Source organism: Acomys russatus, chromosome 24 (assembly GCF_903995435.1).
Source record: "Acomys russatus chromosome 24, mAcoRus1.1, whole genome shotgun sequence".
In the NCBI taxonomy this organism is placed as follows: domain Eukaryota; kingdom Metazoa; phylum Chordata; class Mammalia; order Rodentia; family Muridae; genus Acomys; species Acomys russatus.
In genome coordinates this window covers 45971755-45988735 of record NC_067160.1, presented here as the reverse complement: position 1 = coordinate 45988735, position 16981 = coordinate 45971755, and the positions used below count along the sequence as shown (strand labels likewise).

General features: G+C 40.1%; 1 protein-coding gene across 7 annotated transcripts in view; it reads right to left on the bottom strand.

Moving 5' to 3' along the window:
• Nucleotides 1-16981, bottom strand: part of Dennd1a (DENN domain containing 1A) — a 488183-nt gene that overhangs the window by 147501 nt on the left and 323701 nt on the right. For all 7 annotated transcript variants that reach the window (XM_051166832.1, XM_051166835.1, XM_051166833.1 and 4 more), the window contains one exon: nt 16478-16579. In XM_051166832.1, coding sequence (XP_051022789.1) covers nt 16478-16579 — 102 coding nt within the window. The remainder of the gene's footprint in view (nt 1-16477; nt 16580-16981) is intronic.

Here is a 16981-nt window from a genome sequence, read left to right as displayed (position 1 = left end):
TTTCTGGGGATCCTAACTGAGGTCCTCATATTTGCAGGGCAAACACTGTACCTACTGAACCGTCTATCTCCTCAGCCCCCAGTTAATCTCCTTATGCCTTTGTTAGTTCTTGTCTCAAATTTGAAGCAGAAATTCTTAGTATGTGAGGGTGATCTCAGAGCACTCTCTTTTCAGTGATAACTTTTGAAAGAACTATGGATTCATCAAGAGAAAGAAACAGGAACACCCTACTAGTTAGTAAATTACATAGCAAGTGTTTCCATGCCCAGCATTGGATGAAGACTTCAGAAAAACTGGGTGAGGTTATCCCCACCACACAGATGAAGAAACTGAGACTCAGACTCCATCTCATAGACAATCCAGTGGTGGGCAGAAACCAAAGTCAAGCCTGGGCCTGCTGTATCACACAGCCTGTACTAGCCATGTGATGCCAGGGTTTCTTAGGGCAGCAAATTGCACTTGGCTTACTTTCTCCCAACCTAATATATCTCCATTACTGCTTCCTCTCATTCTCTGCTTTTCTATTTCTTTATTGAGAACATGAGTAGACCTTGACCTCAGTTGGGTTTAATTGCTTCTTCTGCATCCCATTTTCCCCACAAAGATCTTGGTTCTCTGTGGGGGAGTGTAGGACTATGCTAGTTATGCAGAGCTCAATGCTGGTGCAGGTGATGACCCTGGGGATCCCGATCTCTGGCCCCCCCCCACCCCCCAGCTCTCCTGACAACTCATTGGCTACATGTAAGTCAGAAAGTTAGAGGCAATGTCCTAATTCTAACCAGCCTTTTGTCAGACAAAAGGATCAATTTTCATTATGTGAATGCTTACTCTACACTATGCCACAATGGTTCTGCCAAGCATCCTATGAAAAACTCTCAAAACCTTACAATGCTATTTTGTTATAAAAAGTATCATTTAAAACCAAAACCAAAAAAGTCTTACTTTTATTAGCTACTAAAGAAGATTCAGAAAGGGTCCATTTACACTCATGCACTCCAGCCCCTTGCCACACACTGAATTTGAGGATCTGTGCTTTGGAGAGAGTCACATACAGTAGCTGAGATGCTCACAGTATCCTACCCTCCCGTAAATATCTGACCGCTCTAATTCTCTTTCTTCCTTTTTTCTTTTTGGTTCAGAGTAAGTAAAATTGCCTTTTTTTCCCTGTAAAACAATTCAGTTTTAACACTAAACACACACACACACACACACACACACACACACACACACACACACACACACAGAGCTAGAAAATACTTTCTAGCTATAGATTAGGGGATCCAAGCTCAAAGTGACGTATATTTATATTAGTAGGTGGCCATTCAATAAAAAGATTATTTCTAACCAAATATGTGCAAGCATATGCATGTATGCTTTTGGAGGAGTATTTTCAAAGCAGGGCTCCCACTAAAACTCCTGGCAGTCCAAGATTAAAGGTCAGATTTAAACCATCACCATGCTTCACAATGCAATCTGTGCAATGCTGCGTAATGAAATGGTTCAGTAAAGGTGCTCATGAAAATTCTTTTAATTAGGTCTAAGGCTTTTCAGTTGTCAACATGAATAAACCAAGAAGCATTCTCTTACAAACAGAACACAAAATAAAAATGTAAGTTACCTTTGAAAAAGCAGAGGTGCTTTCAAAAGGCAAGCTAGACACTTAAAAAAACCAAAAACCCATAACCTCTACCACGTTTTAAAACTACCATCACCATTAAACAACAAACAGACTAGGAAATAAAAGTAAGGGACACTCAGATTTCTCATGATCCAGGACACTAAAGCCATGCTCTAGTTAAAAGAACTAAGAGGAAGACTCAAGTTAATCACGACTAAAAGTGTTTGTCAAAAGACTGACGACTTTCTTCAAAAGCAAAATCTGTCTTAGCAGTTCACTGTAAGGAGTTCTATACATAAGCATTTCTCCTGCAGACCAATGAATGTGCCACAAATAAGTGATACCTACTAAAAACACGCCTCAATTCACTCCTGCCCTTGTGATCTGAGACCCAAGCATGCAAGTATCATTGCAGGAACATCCCTAAGGTGTGCTTTTCAATGCTGTGTCAAGTTGACAAACCAAACCACACACATCTGGGGATTTCTGCCATCAGGTCAGAGTGGATTCTAGGATTCAAATGTACAAAGTAGCACCATGGGAACATGGTGGTTTGCTTTGAGAAACTGGGGTGCACTTGTACTGAGCTCTGAGACAAAAGCAAAATTTATTTCAATTGCTACCAGGAGTTCTGATTTAGATGAACATAAAGATGTTCAGAAATGTCACTGGCCCTTGAGACGATGTAGAATGGACAGTGGAAATGAACAATGTCAGCATGCAAAATAAAACAAAAACAACCTCCAACCATTGAATCAATCAATGCCTTCAAATCAGGTGTGGCTGCATATCTTAGTTCCAAAATGTGGGAGGCTGAGGCAGAAGAATCATTTTAATTCAGGAGTTAGCAAGCAACTTGGGTAACACAGCAAGTTTAAAACCAGGTTGCACTACAGCAAGTCTATGCCTCAGAACAAACCAACCAAAACTCAGTGCCTCGAATGGTCAACCAATGAATGTGTGTTTAGTAAATCCGTGTGAGTCTACTGATTTAACCTGAGTTCACATTCTTTCCTGGCTGGGAGCCCAGATGCTTGTAGGTAGGTACTTAATCTCTTAACAACAAAGTGATACAGTACCTTCATTTTTAAATTTTTTCAATAGAATTGTTATACAGATAAAATGTCAAGACTTTCAAAGTTCCTTGCTCAGTGCCTGGCACATAGTAGGTGCCTAGTAGACAGTAGCTTTCTTCTATACCAGCCCAACTACATAGCATTAAAAAGTAATGGACTCACAATAAACATTTTCTAGGGCATCAATTACTGAAATGTCACTCATTATGCTGAGTTCAGTGGATTTATTTAGTGGCCCAAACTCGGTGTGTATTTGGGAGTTAATGAAGTGGTTGGTGTTTACCAAGATAAAAGGGGAGTTTGTCTCAGCAAGAAGACTGGGCTGAAGGGATATAGATTTCCATGCTTAGGGAGGCTGCCAGGCTGGATCCATGGCAGATCACATGGGTATATCTATGCAGAGATATCTCCCAAGAGAATCCAGGCATCTCTACCTCCTCACGGGAGGGAGAAAAACAGGAAGCAGGGTGGGGGGTGGGAAGTGTGTATAATAGATGTGTTTCACAGTGTCCCTGCTGTGATGAACAACTTGATCCACTTACAGTTCCAAACACATGATGCATAAAAGAGCTGACAGAAATTCAATTCTTGCAAAGAAAAGCATCTGCTCTCTAGTGGGAACGGCCAAATATTAAGCAGTTTTAAGGCAGGGAAAAGACCTGGAGGAGCACACTTCATTATCTAGATAGCGTGAGTAGGGAAATGCAGAGGATTACAAACCAAGCAGAGGAACCAGCATTCCAAACATTAATTACCCAGAGTAAAATGATTCAAGTTAAATCTTTGTTACAACAAATATTAAACCCAGCTGTGTTTATGTAGCAGTTGTGAAAAAAGAAGAAGAAGGAAAAAAAAAAAAAAAAAAAAAAAAAAAAAAAAAAAAGAAATCCATGTACAATATCTGCGAGCTCTGCCAGTTAATTGAATTCGCTGGCAGCACTTCCTCCATGGCGAGCCAAACATCCTCAAAGATAAAATGTAGCTTTAAACAGACCTGGGGAAAACGGAATCAAGAAATTTCAACCAATAAAACACAACTCTTTACTGGTATAAAAGTGAAGTAAAATTCAGTAATGAAAGGAAGGAAGTCTCTTAAACATTTACTGCGTTCCAAAGCTCAGAGTTGTGGTTTACTGCTGAAGGCTCTTCTGATGTCCCACAGTGCTCCTGCCCCGGCATCTTTAATGAAGCCCCATAAAGTCCCCAATTGTTGACAAATCATACACACACATTCTGGCCAAGGCGCACTGGATCATGACGCTCCTTTGCTTCCTGCATGGAAGGCACAAATGGAGTGGACACTGGTGGTGGGCAGCCCAGTGCAGAACCAAGTTCTTTAAAAGCAAGGAAGGACAAAGGACTGCACACTGGACAGAGGTGACACAGTTCATACAAACTGACCCCAAACTCAAGTCATGTATTGATAGGTGTGGGAAGAGGGAAGCTTCGGCCAGATTTTGGGAAGCGAAGACACAGTGAAAAGCTAGCTCCTCTTAGTCTGGGATACATCATAGCATGGTACTTGACATGTCACTGGCTTTTCAGTTCACTTCCCACTGCCTCCACTTGAAGTCAGATTTGTGCTCAGGACCACACCTACTTGTCTTTCCTCTACTTCTGTGCCTCCCTTTTGTCCTCACGTTTCTTCAGGCTGCACTGTGCTATGATGCTCTTCTGCAGCTCACCATGCTCATAGCACCAGCACTCAGTTAACCTTGCCTTCTGCTGGCAGGATAGTGACTACTTATTTTGTTTTTAGGTACCTGTATCCCCAACACACCCCAAAACCTTTGGTTGAACAAATAAAGAATGAAAAATGCCTGCAGATCTACCCCCTGGATATGCCTTGGCTAGAAATGCCTGGGACTCCCATGGACAGAGGAAAAGCTGCTAGTATAAAATGAAGGTACTCTAAAGAGCTATATGCGGCACTTCTACTCCACACATAGAAAAACGAAACACTATCATAGGACTGTGAATCAGGGAGTGGTACCTCTGTGCTGGAGTATGCTATCGTTGACAGCATGAGGATGGGCTACAACCAGAGAAGTAGGGACAAAACAAGTCATCCAGCTATCCACTAGCTCATCTACCAACCAGCCTATGACCTCATGACCTCATGGAGAAGAGTAGTATTTTAATCATAAAACCTGGACCTAGTAAATGACTGCCAAATTAGTAAATGGTCCATTAGACAGTACTAACACATGCAAACACAGCTAAGGGATCAGACCTGGAGGAGGAGTCATTCCTGTAATACAATAACCACAGAACACAGGAGCTCTCAGCACATCTCCAGGCACTGGGGGAATCTTTGCTTCTGGAGGAACATGGCGTTAAGAGACTCTAGCCAGGGCTTGAGATGAACATGAAGCCTGTTAGATCAATAAGGATGGAATACACTTCTGTATTTTTCCTCTCAAGTTCATAGCCAGGGAACAGTGCAACACTGTCAGTGAAATGGTATACTACAAGTTTCACAGAAAGTAGCAAAGTAGGAGGCATTAACAGTGCCAGCCTCCCTCTCCCTTTTTACATAAGGATAGAAAAGCTAACAGAGATAAGGTTATCTGTTCACAAGTAGATGATCTGGGCAGCTATGGAAATCTTGAGCCATCCTACTCCAAAGTTACCCTTTGCCCAATTTCATAAATCACAAGAAACTAGCTGGTGCCACAGCTCAATACTCGTTCTAAATTAATTTCTAAGACCTCTTCTCTTTAACTTTATTAAGTCAAAACTTAAGAGAATGTATGTATTTTGGAAGGACAGACTGTTGACTTTTGGTAGTCTATGCGCCTCACCAAGGTCAGGGCACAGGCTGCTTCTTCACCCCACCAGCTGGCCTCTGAAGTGTTTCTCCCCTGGCTACCTGCTCTAGGCTTGCTTTCTCTACAATGTTCATGAATGAAATCATATCTATCTTCTTGGCTTCTTTTCACTCACTCTAAGACATTTAAGAGTCTCACATTGTTTTGTGAATCCTGGGTTTGTTAGTTTTTTTAGTAATAAATGCTACAACAGTTTATCAAGGTAAAACCACATTAAGGCTGTTGCCAGTTACTGTGTTCCATGAGTACTACCACCAAACACATTTATTGAAACTTCTGTTGGATGCTTGCTTTTCCTTCTCTTAGATGAACACCTAGAAGTGGAGCTGCCTGGTGTTGTGGTAGACCTGTGGGAACTCCCCAGAAAACTATCAGCTGTTTTTTTCCTAAGTGGCTATGCCATTACCTACCCCCATTAGCTGTGATGGCAGCTCCAGGCAAGTTGTTCCACATCTCAGATAATACTTCTGGTGCCAGGCCTGGAGAGATGGCTCAGTGGTTAAGAGCACTGGCTACTCTTGGAGAGGACCTGTCTTTGGTTCTTGGCATCCACATGGTGCCTCACATCTGTGTGTGAACTGGCCTTTAAAGACACTGCATGCATGTGGTGCATAGACATTCATGCAGAGATAAAATACCCATACAATAAGCAAACAAACAAACAAACCAAACAACAAACCTATGTACTAATTTTAAAAAATGATTGTGGTGTCAGGTTTTTTTTTGGTTTTTCGAGACAAGGATTCTCTGTGTAGCCTTGGCTATCCCGGAACTCGCTCTGTAGACCAGGCTGTCCTGAAACTCATAGAGATCCACCTGCCTCTGCCTTCTGAGTGCTGAGATTAAAGGTGTGCATCACCATACCTGGTGTGGTGTCAGTTCTTAAAACATTTTAAAGTCAGTCTTACCAGGGTGTGATATATATGTTACAACTCAGCACTCCTAGTGAGTAGGTCTACAGTGTGTGTGTGTATGTGTGTGTGTGTATACTTGTCAGTGCATATACATGCACATTTGAGCATAAGATAGCAGTCAGCCTAGGGTGGTGTTCCTCAGAAGTCTACCTTTCTGTTGTTGTTATTGTTGTTGTTGCTGTTGGTGTGTGTGTGTGTGTGTGTGTTTGTGTATGTGTGTTTTAATGAGACATAGTCTTATTGAGTACTTCTGGCTGGCCTGGAATCCACAGAGAGCTGCCTGTACCACCACACCTGGACTACCTTGTTTTCTGAGACCGGATTTCTCTGGGACCTGGGGCTTGCTGATCAGGCTATGCTGACTGGGTAGTAAGGCTCATAGACTCTCCTTTTTCACCTCTCCTTTGCTGGGATTACAGGTTCTTATGCTTGAGTGGCAATCACTTTACCAACTGAGCTAGCTCCCCAGCTCCTAGTTCTACACAGTTCTTGAAGAGGCAGATACATGTCCACCATGACAACCAAGATACAGAACTTCATTCCCTTCATATTTCTTTAGGGCAACAAGTCCTGGAAATCTACTCATCTGATGTTCACCTTCAGCTGTGGCTATATCAGAACATCTTAACTAGTAGATCCTCTCACTAATTGTAAAATACAGGTGATATCAATTTTGTTGGGTAATCAGTTTCTTTTTATTGCTGGAGGTATTCCATTTTATAACTACTTAGTTATATGCTTGTCTGAAGGACATGTAGATCTTTTATTAAACATAGGGTAATTATGAATAAAGCAGCTGAAATATTCACTCACCTGTAGGTAGATAAGCTTTCATTTTCTTCAACAGATATCTAGTTGTGTGTTTGCCCATATAGTAAACATATGCATAAGATGTAGGGCTTTTAAGTTTTTAAAAATATTTATTTATTATTACGTATACACTGTTCTGCCTGCATGCACACCTACAGGCCAGAAAAATGCATCAGATCACATTATAGATGGTTGTGAGCCTCCATGTAGTTTCTGGGAATTGAACTCAGGACCACTGGAAGAGCAGTCAGTGCTCTTAACCACTGAACCATCTCTCCAGCCCCATAAGATTTTATTTTACCATACCAATGGGTACATAGTAGCCCATAAGTGTAGTATTAATTTGTACCCTTCACCTAATGATGCAACCTATCTTTTCATGTACTTGTTGGCTAAGTGAACATCTCTTGTACACTATTGGGCTCTCATAATACTGAGCCTTAGTGTTTCGCTACATATTTTGGACAGTGTCCTTTTCTTTCTTTAAAATTTTAAATTACATTTGTTTTGTATGTATGTTGTAGCAGAGGGGCTACACATGTCATAGTGCATATAGAGGATAGAGAACAACTTGTGGGAACCAGCTTTCTCTTTCCACCATGTGGGTTTCTGAACCAACCCAGGTTTTAGGCTTAGCAGCAATTGCTTTGATCTATTAGCAAACTTTCCTGCCCTGAAGCCTTTTTCTTTAAAGACAGAATTACTGAGATTATTTTCTATATCTGTAGTTTGTCTCTATTTTGTTAAGTGCTAGTATTTGTTGGAAGTAAGCATGGATCATCCTGAGATCTACTCCACAACCTTTTCTTTTATGATGCATACTTTTTGTGAGCTAGCTAAGAAACCTTTGCCTACCACACATTCATGAAGATTCTCTCTTTTTTTCTTCTGCTTGTTTTGTAGTTTCAGCTTATATGTTTTGACACTTAATCTGTTTTGAGCTAATATTTGCATGAAGTAAAAGTCAAGGTTCTTTTTCTCCATGATATCTAGTTGTTTTAGCACATTTATTTTGGGGACAGAAAACCCAAGCAAGACCAAGCTTGTACTTACATGAAGATTTACTTTGAATTTTCCTTTGAGTCTATGAGCTGGATGCACGTCTACACCATCTTGGTTACTGTCACTTTGCTGTAAGTCTCACAGGCAGGTAATAAAAACATTATGGCTTTAGCTTTCTTTTTGAACATTGTCTTGACTATCCTAGTTCTTTAACATATTCACATATATACATTTTAGAACTAGCTTGTCAAGTTTCCCCCAAAAAAGCCATCTGGAATTTCGGCTGGGATTATATTGAATCTATAGATCAATTTAAGCAAATTAACATCTTAAAAATATTGAGTAAAAAACGCTGGGTCTTCCAATCCAAAACATGGAATATCTCTCCGTTTATTTAGGTCTTTCAAAATTTTTTTCTCAAATGTTTTATAGCTTACAGCATACAAATCTTACACTTTTTTTGTTAAATGCATTTTGTGTTTTGTATGCTATTTTAAATGGCACTTTAAAAATCTCATTTTCAATTGCTCATTTCAAGTATACAGGAATATATTTGAATTCTGTACAGTGACATTTTCCTGTATCCTTGCTAAACCCATTTTTGAGATGCCTTAAGATTTTCCATATACAGGATCACGTTGTCTGAGTAATGACAACTTTACTTACTTCTTTGGGTATATGTGTAGGCCAATGGTTGATACCCAATGTCTTCCTCAGTCTGGATCTTATTTAAGCCAGGGTCTCTCATTGCATCTGGGGTTATTCATCTAGGCTGGCCAGCTAATAAACTCCTGAATCTGCTTGTCCCCAGCCCTCCCCTCAGCCTGGGGTTGAAGGTAAACTCTGTGGTACCTGAGCTTTTTAAAAACATGGGCGTTGGGAACCAAGCTCTGGTCCTCATGCTTAAGCATCTGGCACCTTGCTAAAGAATTCCCCCAGCTCCTATTTACTTTTCTAATCTTCAGAGATTTTATTCCCTTACTTTTTTCTTGTTTTAGTTAGCCAGTCTGAGACTCCAGTTCAGTGCTGAATGGGAAAAAGAGACATCCCTTCTGGGTTCTACACTCTAGTTTCCCCACCAGGTATGTGAGTAGTAAGTCCTTTCTAGATGGTTCTCTTACCGTGAGAATTCCTACATGCTAAGAGCATTTATATGAAGTTTTCCTAAAAATACATATGCTTTTTGCAGCTCTATTGATCTAGTTTTCTAGTCTTTTGATTGGGCAGATCACTGAAACTGATTTCCAATCTGTATTAACTTGCTCACTGTGTTTTATCATCTTTTTATTTTATTGTATGCAATTTGTTAATATTTTCACATCTTTATTTATATGGCATGTCAGTCTGTGGCCCCATTTTATACTTTTTTTCTCATCTCAGGATAATGCTGTCTTCATGAAATAAAATTGGAGGTTGTTCTTTTTACCTGAACGTTCTTAAAAAACTATATACAATTATATTTGTTGTCACAAGTTTTAATCATGAATGCAATACTTTTAAATAGAATAATGACATTTATATTTTTTCTTATTGAGTCACTTGTAAATTTATGTATTTGAATGAATTTGTACATTTCCTCTAAATTGCAAAAATTACAGGCATAAAAAGATAGCCTTTTTTCTTTCTTTTTTCATTACTTTTTTCTTTTCTTTTTTATATATATTTATATTATACAGTAAACTACATGCAGCAAGAAGAACCATGAAACAATCAGGAACATTATATTCATAGTGTTTTGGCTATTTGTATTTGGCAACCTTGAAGAAAATATTTTTCATATCTTGGTGACTCTAAAATTCTTAATGTAAATCAGTATCTATCAGTTTAAGACATCTATCTAGACCTAAAAACATCTTAATCTCTAAACAACTAAGCTTAATTATAAAACTAAACTATCTGGTTTTCAACCCCATCAGAGACTTGAGAAAAAATAAAAATTAATTACCTGACTAAACAGGAAGTGCAGGTTAGCAGCTTACAAAGTGAAAAACAACAACAACAACAACAACAACAACAACAACAAACAGTTGCCCAAAACTCTCTGTAATGTTGGAGCATCATCTTCAGCTTTCGGGCCCAATATATATGACAGACATATTTATGAGGCAGAAACTATTGAGGACTTGGTTACCCTGTCTTGGCAGAGTTTGGCCATTGACTCTGACTGCATCCAAGCTTGCCCATTTTTAGACATAATTCTGTCTGTGGCAGAAACAAGGTCATTTTGCCCAGTGGATGGTTTGCCACATTTGAAGCCATCTTCATAAGGATGTTCTTTGATGCTCATCTTCTTCTTTGAGATAGGCTGCATGTTGCCAGGGACTACCCTGTTTCATTGTCAGTGAATCTTTAGGATAATAAAATCATCTCTAAATGACATATTCTGTAGGTCTCTGAAGTTTTTGAAGACCTTATCTAACTATTTTACCTTCTCTATCTATAGAACCATATCTATCTGTTAAATCTAGTATGTATATTCTTGTGATAAAAATAGACTAATAATTGACTATGATTTGATCAACTAACATTTCAGGCTCTCTCACATGGGACTTCTATTAAGCCTGGTATTTCTCAACATGAGGAAAAGCTGACTGGACCACAAATGCTACTCCTAGCTTGTTTAACCATTTTCCTCAATTTTATTTGGGCCCCTACAAAGGTATTATTTGCCCCAAATCAGTTGGAAGAAACCTTAAGAGAATGATGCCCCATTTCCCTTAAGGGGGGTTGGGTAGGGTTTTGGTTGTGTTCTTGGGCTATAGATGTTTACTTTCTTTGGGAGTTGGTTATAAGTTATTATTGGTCTTTTTTAGACAGCTCATGGATGTCTCTCTTTTCCTTTATCTTTCTTTCTTAGGAATGGAGATAAGAGTTGGAAAGAAATAAGGGGGAATATAGAAATATATAGAGATGATAGGACAAAAAGTAGATTATTGAATCTACTTCTCAACTTAAGGCCTTAATTGTTACTTACAAATAAGATTATTTTTAATTCATTAGTATACAATTTTGTATATTGATGCAAAATAAATTTAATTTTGATACATTGGTATAAAATTCAAATTTATGATTATTTTTGCACATGTTATATATATTTCTACTTTAATATGAGGTATTGTACCCATAAAACTCAAGGATAATACAAGGTTTACTTCTAATACTTTGAAAGTGCTATCACAGGCTGTTTAGGATAATTAAGTAAATAAACATAGTCTTAATAACCTTATCTTATTTTTCTTTTTGAAAAATAAGCATTTATTTTGGAATTTTGCATATTACAGAAAGCTATGAAGCTAGCACAAAGAACGCCCACCTCTGTTTTACTCAGCTCTCCCCCATGATGTTTCTTATATTGTCACTGAAAGTTCCCCCAAACTAGGAGTCCAGTATTGGTGCATTGCTCTCAGCCACTGTAATTCCTCCGCTTCTCCTATTACTGTATCTACCTACCTACCTACCTTTTTTCTTTCATTTTTGGTCTTTCCAGACAGGAGTTTCCTCTGTGCATCCCTGGCTGATACTGTTCCTTTCTACCTCAGGATCCCTCACTGCCCTTTGTTGTCATGCTTCTGTCTCCTCTGCTGCATGACTGCTTCTCAGTCTTTTTTTTTTTTTTTTAATGACACTGACATACACTGATCAGCTATGTTGTAGAATGTTCTAAAATTTGAGTATGTATAAGTTTTTCATAATTAGAATACATCTTGGAAAGAACATGGGCATAAAGAATCTTTCTATCACATTACATTGGGTCACATGACAGCCACATAACACCATTGTCATGTTAAACTAAACCCAAATCCTGGATGTTTATCCATAAAACTTACTACGGTTTTCTTTGCAACCCTCACCCCAGCCCTCTTTATTTTCCTGAGACAGGGTTTCTCTGTGTAGTCTTGGCTGTAGACCAGTCTGGCCTTGAACTCACAGAAATCTGCCTATCTCTGACTCCCAGAGTGCTGGGATTACAGGCCTGCACCACCATGCCCAGCTTGCAAACCCTATTTTAAGTTAATCTTTATGTTAGTATGTAGCACAATGGGTTTCACAATGGCATTTTCGTGTACAGTTCTTATCATTTCTACTCATGGCCCTCGCCATCTGTACTTCTAGTTGTGAGCCTAGCTTTTACCGCTGAGCCATCTCTCCAGCCTGGCCCTCCCTATCTACATGGCCCTTCTTGCTGGGCTCCTTCTTCCCTCAATAGCCCGCCCCCCCTCCTTTGCTTCATGTCCATTCATCTTATTACCCTCTGAGCAAACTATTTACTTATTTGAAGCAAATTGCTCTAGCCTACATGTTAGTTTGAATGCCCTCCTGGAAAGAAGAGCACTTTGCTTTTCCTCTGTATGGAACCCTGGCCTCTCTTTTAATTAGTGACTACATGATATAATGCTTCTATTCTTTAACTTAAAATTTTTTATTTATGTGGTGTGTGTGTGTGTGTGTGTGTGTGTGTGTGTGTGTGTGTGTATGTATGGGTATGGGTACCCACAGAGGTCAGAAGAGGGCACTGATCTCTTGGAGCTGGAGTTACAGGTGTTCGTGAGCTTCCTGATGTGGGTGGCAGTTCTATGATCCTAACTCTGGTCTTCACGATTGAGTAGCATGGTCTCTTAATTGCTAAGCCATCTCTGTAGCCCTCATTTTTTCATTTTTTAATCTTAATCTATAACGAGGAATTCATGGAGTTGAGGAGATGGCTCAATAAGCAAGCACGATGACTTAAGTTTGGATTCCCAGAACCTAAGTAAAAGTTGGATGTGGCAACAGACATCTGTAACTCCAGGACTGAGAGCGCAGAGGCAGGTGAATCTCCGGAGCTCACAGGCCAGACAGTAAGCTGAATGAATCAGTGAGCTTCAGGTTCAGTAGCAGCCCTGTCTCAAAAAAAAAAAAAGGGGGGGGGGGCTGGAGAGATGGCTTAGCAATTGGCTATTCTTCCAGAGGATCTAGGTTTGATTCCTAACACCCACACAGAAACTTACAACTCCAGTTCCAGAGCTGGGTGTGGTGGTGCACACTTATAATCTCAGCACTCAGGGAGGCAGAGGCAGGTGGATCTTTGAGTTCAAGGCCAGCCTGGTCTACAAAGTGAGTCCAGGACAGCCAAGGCTACAAAAAGAACCCCTGTCTCGAAACAGTAACAACGTCCCCCCTGCCCTACCCCCAAACCCAAACTCCAGTCCAAGTGATGCAATGCCATCTTCTGGCCTCTTTGGGAACTGCAGCACATGGTAATATAGACATATATACAGGCAAAACACCCACATACATTAAAAAAACAGAACAAAACAACAACAGCAGCAACAACAGAAAAACAAAAATAAAAAACAAAACAAAACAAAAAACCCTTAAAAAAGAAAAAGGTAGAAAGCTATTGAGGAAAAAGACTGAACATTGATCTTTAGCCTTCATGTACATGTACAAACCAATACACATTACACACAGTGAATTTTTTATAGCTAGTATACAATCAGAAGTAATTAACTGTTTAAATGGAGTATTTAGATGTGTGGTGTGGTTCTAGTCTGGAGTGTCATTCATAGGCTCATGTTTAGAGGACTTGCCTACACATCTGACTCCAACCCAGGCATGTTTTCCAGTCCTGATGAACTATAACCCTCTGAATACCATGAACCAGAATAAAATTTAACTCCATTAAGATGATTTTGTCAATAATTTTGTCACAGGGACAAGAAAAATAACCCCTAAAAGGCATGTTTAATGCTACTGTCAATAGCAGGACAAACTCATCACTCTTTTAATATTTCTGTTTGTGTGTGCCTTTTCGTTTATTTTATTTTATTTGAGACAAGGTTTCTGAAGGGATTCTAGCCATCCTAAGCATGGCAAACGTGGCTCTGGAAAGCCTTTCCCTTCTTCTCCAGTCTCTCTGTCTTGCTAAACACCATTACATTCCTAAAGCTAGTCCCCAAGGTCTATGCCCTTATTTGGCCACTTCCTCCTGAGGCTGACTACCAAGGTCCAGCTATCCCAGCAATCAAAAATCTCCCATTGGCTGCCCTGATTAATATGTCCAATCAAAATTAAACACCTCACCCTAGCACAGGGTTTCTCATTTTACCTTTATAAACTGCCATTTGCCTATGGACAATGTCTGTCTCTTCTCTATCCAGAAGCTTTCCTTTGTCCCACTCCTGGGCAAATACTCCTTTTTTCTCTCCTTGGTTCCCATCCCCTTCTCCCTCTTCCTCTATCTCCTGTCTGTCTTTGTCCCTCTGGGGCAAATGAATTTTCTTTGTGCTGAAAACTTGGCCTTGGGGTGTCATGTGCTGAAAACTGGTTCTTCTCAGATTCTCTACAAAGCCTTGGCAGTCCTGGAACTCTGTAGACCAGGCCAGCCTCAAACTCACAGAGATTCACCTGTGCTGGGATTAAGGGCATGCACTACTACCACCACCACCACCACCACCAAACTATGTGTGCTATTTTTATTCTTCCTGGAAAATACTCAGAACATTCATCATTGGCTGGCTGTATGAAACTCTCTTTTTCTCTTCTGGTGGTCTCTGAGTCAGCAATATACATCTCTGACTTGCTACCGTCCACCTTCCAACAACGTCACAACAGTTTCTATAGAACATAAAAACCAATAAAGGATACTTCCAGGCTCTATTTTGTGACCCTGCTGTCATGTACTTTACCTCTGTTTATGCAATAACATACACTATATTGCTATTATTTTTTACTTGAGTGCCTGGTTATTTTTTTTATAAAAATTAAAAATGAGAACATACACTTCTTACACTGACCTATGCATTTAAAGTTTCTGGGTGTCTTCAATCCTTTGTCATATATGCTTCCTTACGTTAGTTACCCTAATCTCCAAGAACTTCCTTTGACATTTCTTAAAGCTCAGATCCGATTACAAGCATTTATCTGGGTTTTGTTGTTGTTATCTGAAAAAATGTTTAAAGAAATTTTCTTTCATCTTTGAAAGCACATTTTTAGTGGATAGAGAGTACTTAGATTGAGAACTTGTCTTTCACTGGGTGTGGTGGTGCATGCCTTTAATCCATGCACCCAAGAGGCAGAGGCAGGAGGATCTCAGAATTTGAGGCCAGCCTGGTGTACAGAGCAAGTTCCAGGACACCTAGGTCTACACAAAGAAACCTTGACTTGAAAAACAAAACAAAGAAAAGAAAACTTGTGCTTCAGAAAAATATTGCCCCACTATGTTCATGGCTTACAGAGTTTCCGATATAGTTCTCTGCTGGAAGTATTGCTTTCTTTTAGAAACTTTCCCCCTTTCCTCTAGCTAACTTTAGACCTGTTCCTTTATCACTGGCTCCGAGAAATCAAAATAATGCTCCACTGTGCGGGTTTTGTAAAGTCTGGTGTGCCTGTACCAGGCTCTCTGTCTTAGCTACACTTCTACTGCTGTCATCAAACACCAGGACCAAGGCAACCTACAAATGACAGAGTTTAACTGGTCTTATGGCTCTGGAGAGTTAAGAATCTACCATAGAGGAGTGAGCACATGGTGGCAGGTGGCTGGACAAGCAGCTGAGAGTTTACATCTTGATCCACAAGCAGGAGGCAGAGAAAGCTAACATGAAATGGTGTAAGTTTTTGAAATCTGCCCTAAATGACATACTTCCTCCAGTAAGGCCACATCTAATCCCCTCACACAGCCCACTGGAGACCATGTGTTCAAATGCTGAGACTTATGAGGGACATTTCATACAAACCCACCACACTCACTGAGCTTCTCAGAGATCTTAGTTTTTGACTCTCATCAAAACTTTTGAAAGCTGACTATAAACTCTTTAAATTTTATTTCTGTCTTCTCCCACTTTCCTCACTTTCTGGGACCCCAGTTGCATGTATGCTAGTCTTCTTGAGACTGCTGGTGTTTCACCTTTGTTTTCCTTGTTGTCAGGCATCAGATCAATATTACCACATCTGCCATAATAACCCTAAGCACCTTTCCGGTATTTCTCTTTCAAAGTAGGAAACTGAGGCTGAGAGAGGGAAAATAATTTACTCAAGTTACTTTACATCCTCACAGCCAGTTCATTTCACCAAAAAGGCACCTTGCAATTTGCCATCTTCAGGAAGTCCTACATTGTAAGGAAAATTTTTTGATAGAGTTATTGAATAGTGTATACTACTATTGTCCTGATGTATACTAGGCCCTGTACCACAGACTCCCCACCTCTCCCAGGCCAAGAATCAGCACAAGCACACAGGAATACCCACCACATCATTTGGGAGGCTCTGGAGGTCATCAAAAGGGGTTTCCAGGGTGTTGGTGTCCACGTTTAAGATTACAACATCATCTAGGGCCATGTTTCTGACCTTCTGCAAGTAAAGAAAATCCAGAATTACGGGAACTGCTACCAGAACACAGGTTACTTCCTCTTGGCCTTCTATAAGGAAGAACAGTATCACCACTGAATAAAGGCTTACTTTGCCACAGCGCCAGGGATATATGGCTCACCTTTGTTGCTCATTTAACAGTCACAAAAATTCTCCAACTTACATGATCACTCCTGCTCCCTACCCCCAAACCTCACAGAGGCTAGGTAACATGCCCTGGGGCCTGTGTGTGTGTGTGTGTGTGTGTGTGTGTGTGTGTGTGTGTGTGTGTGTGTGTGTGTGAGAGAGAGAGAGAGAGAGAGAGAGAGAGAGAGAGAGAGAGAGAGAGAGAGAGAGAGAGATAGACAGACAGACAGACACAGAAAGGGAAAGAGAGAGAGAGAG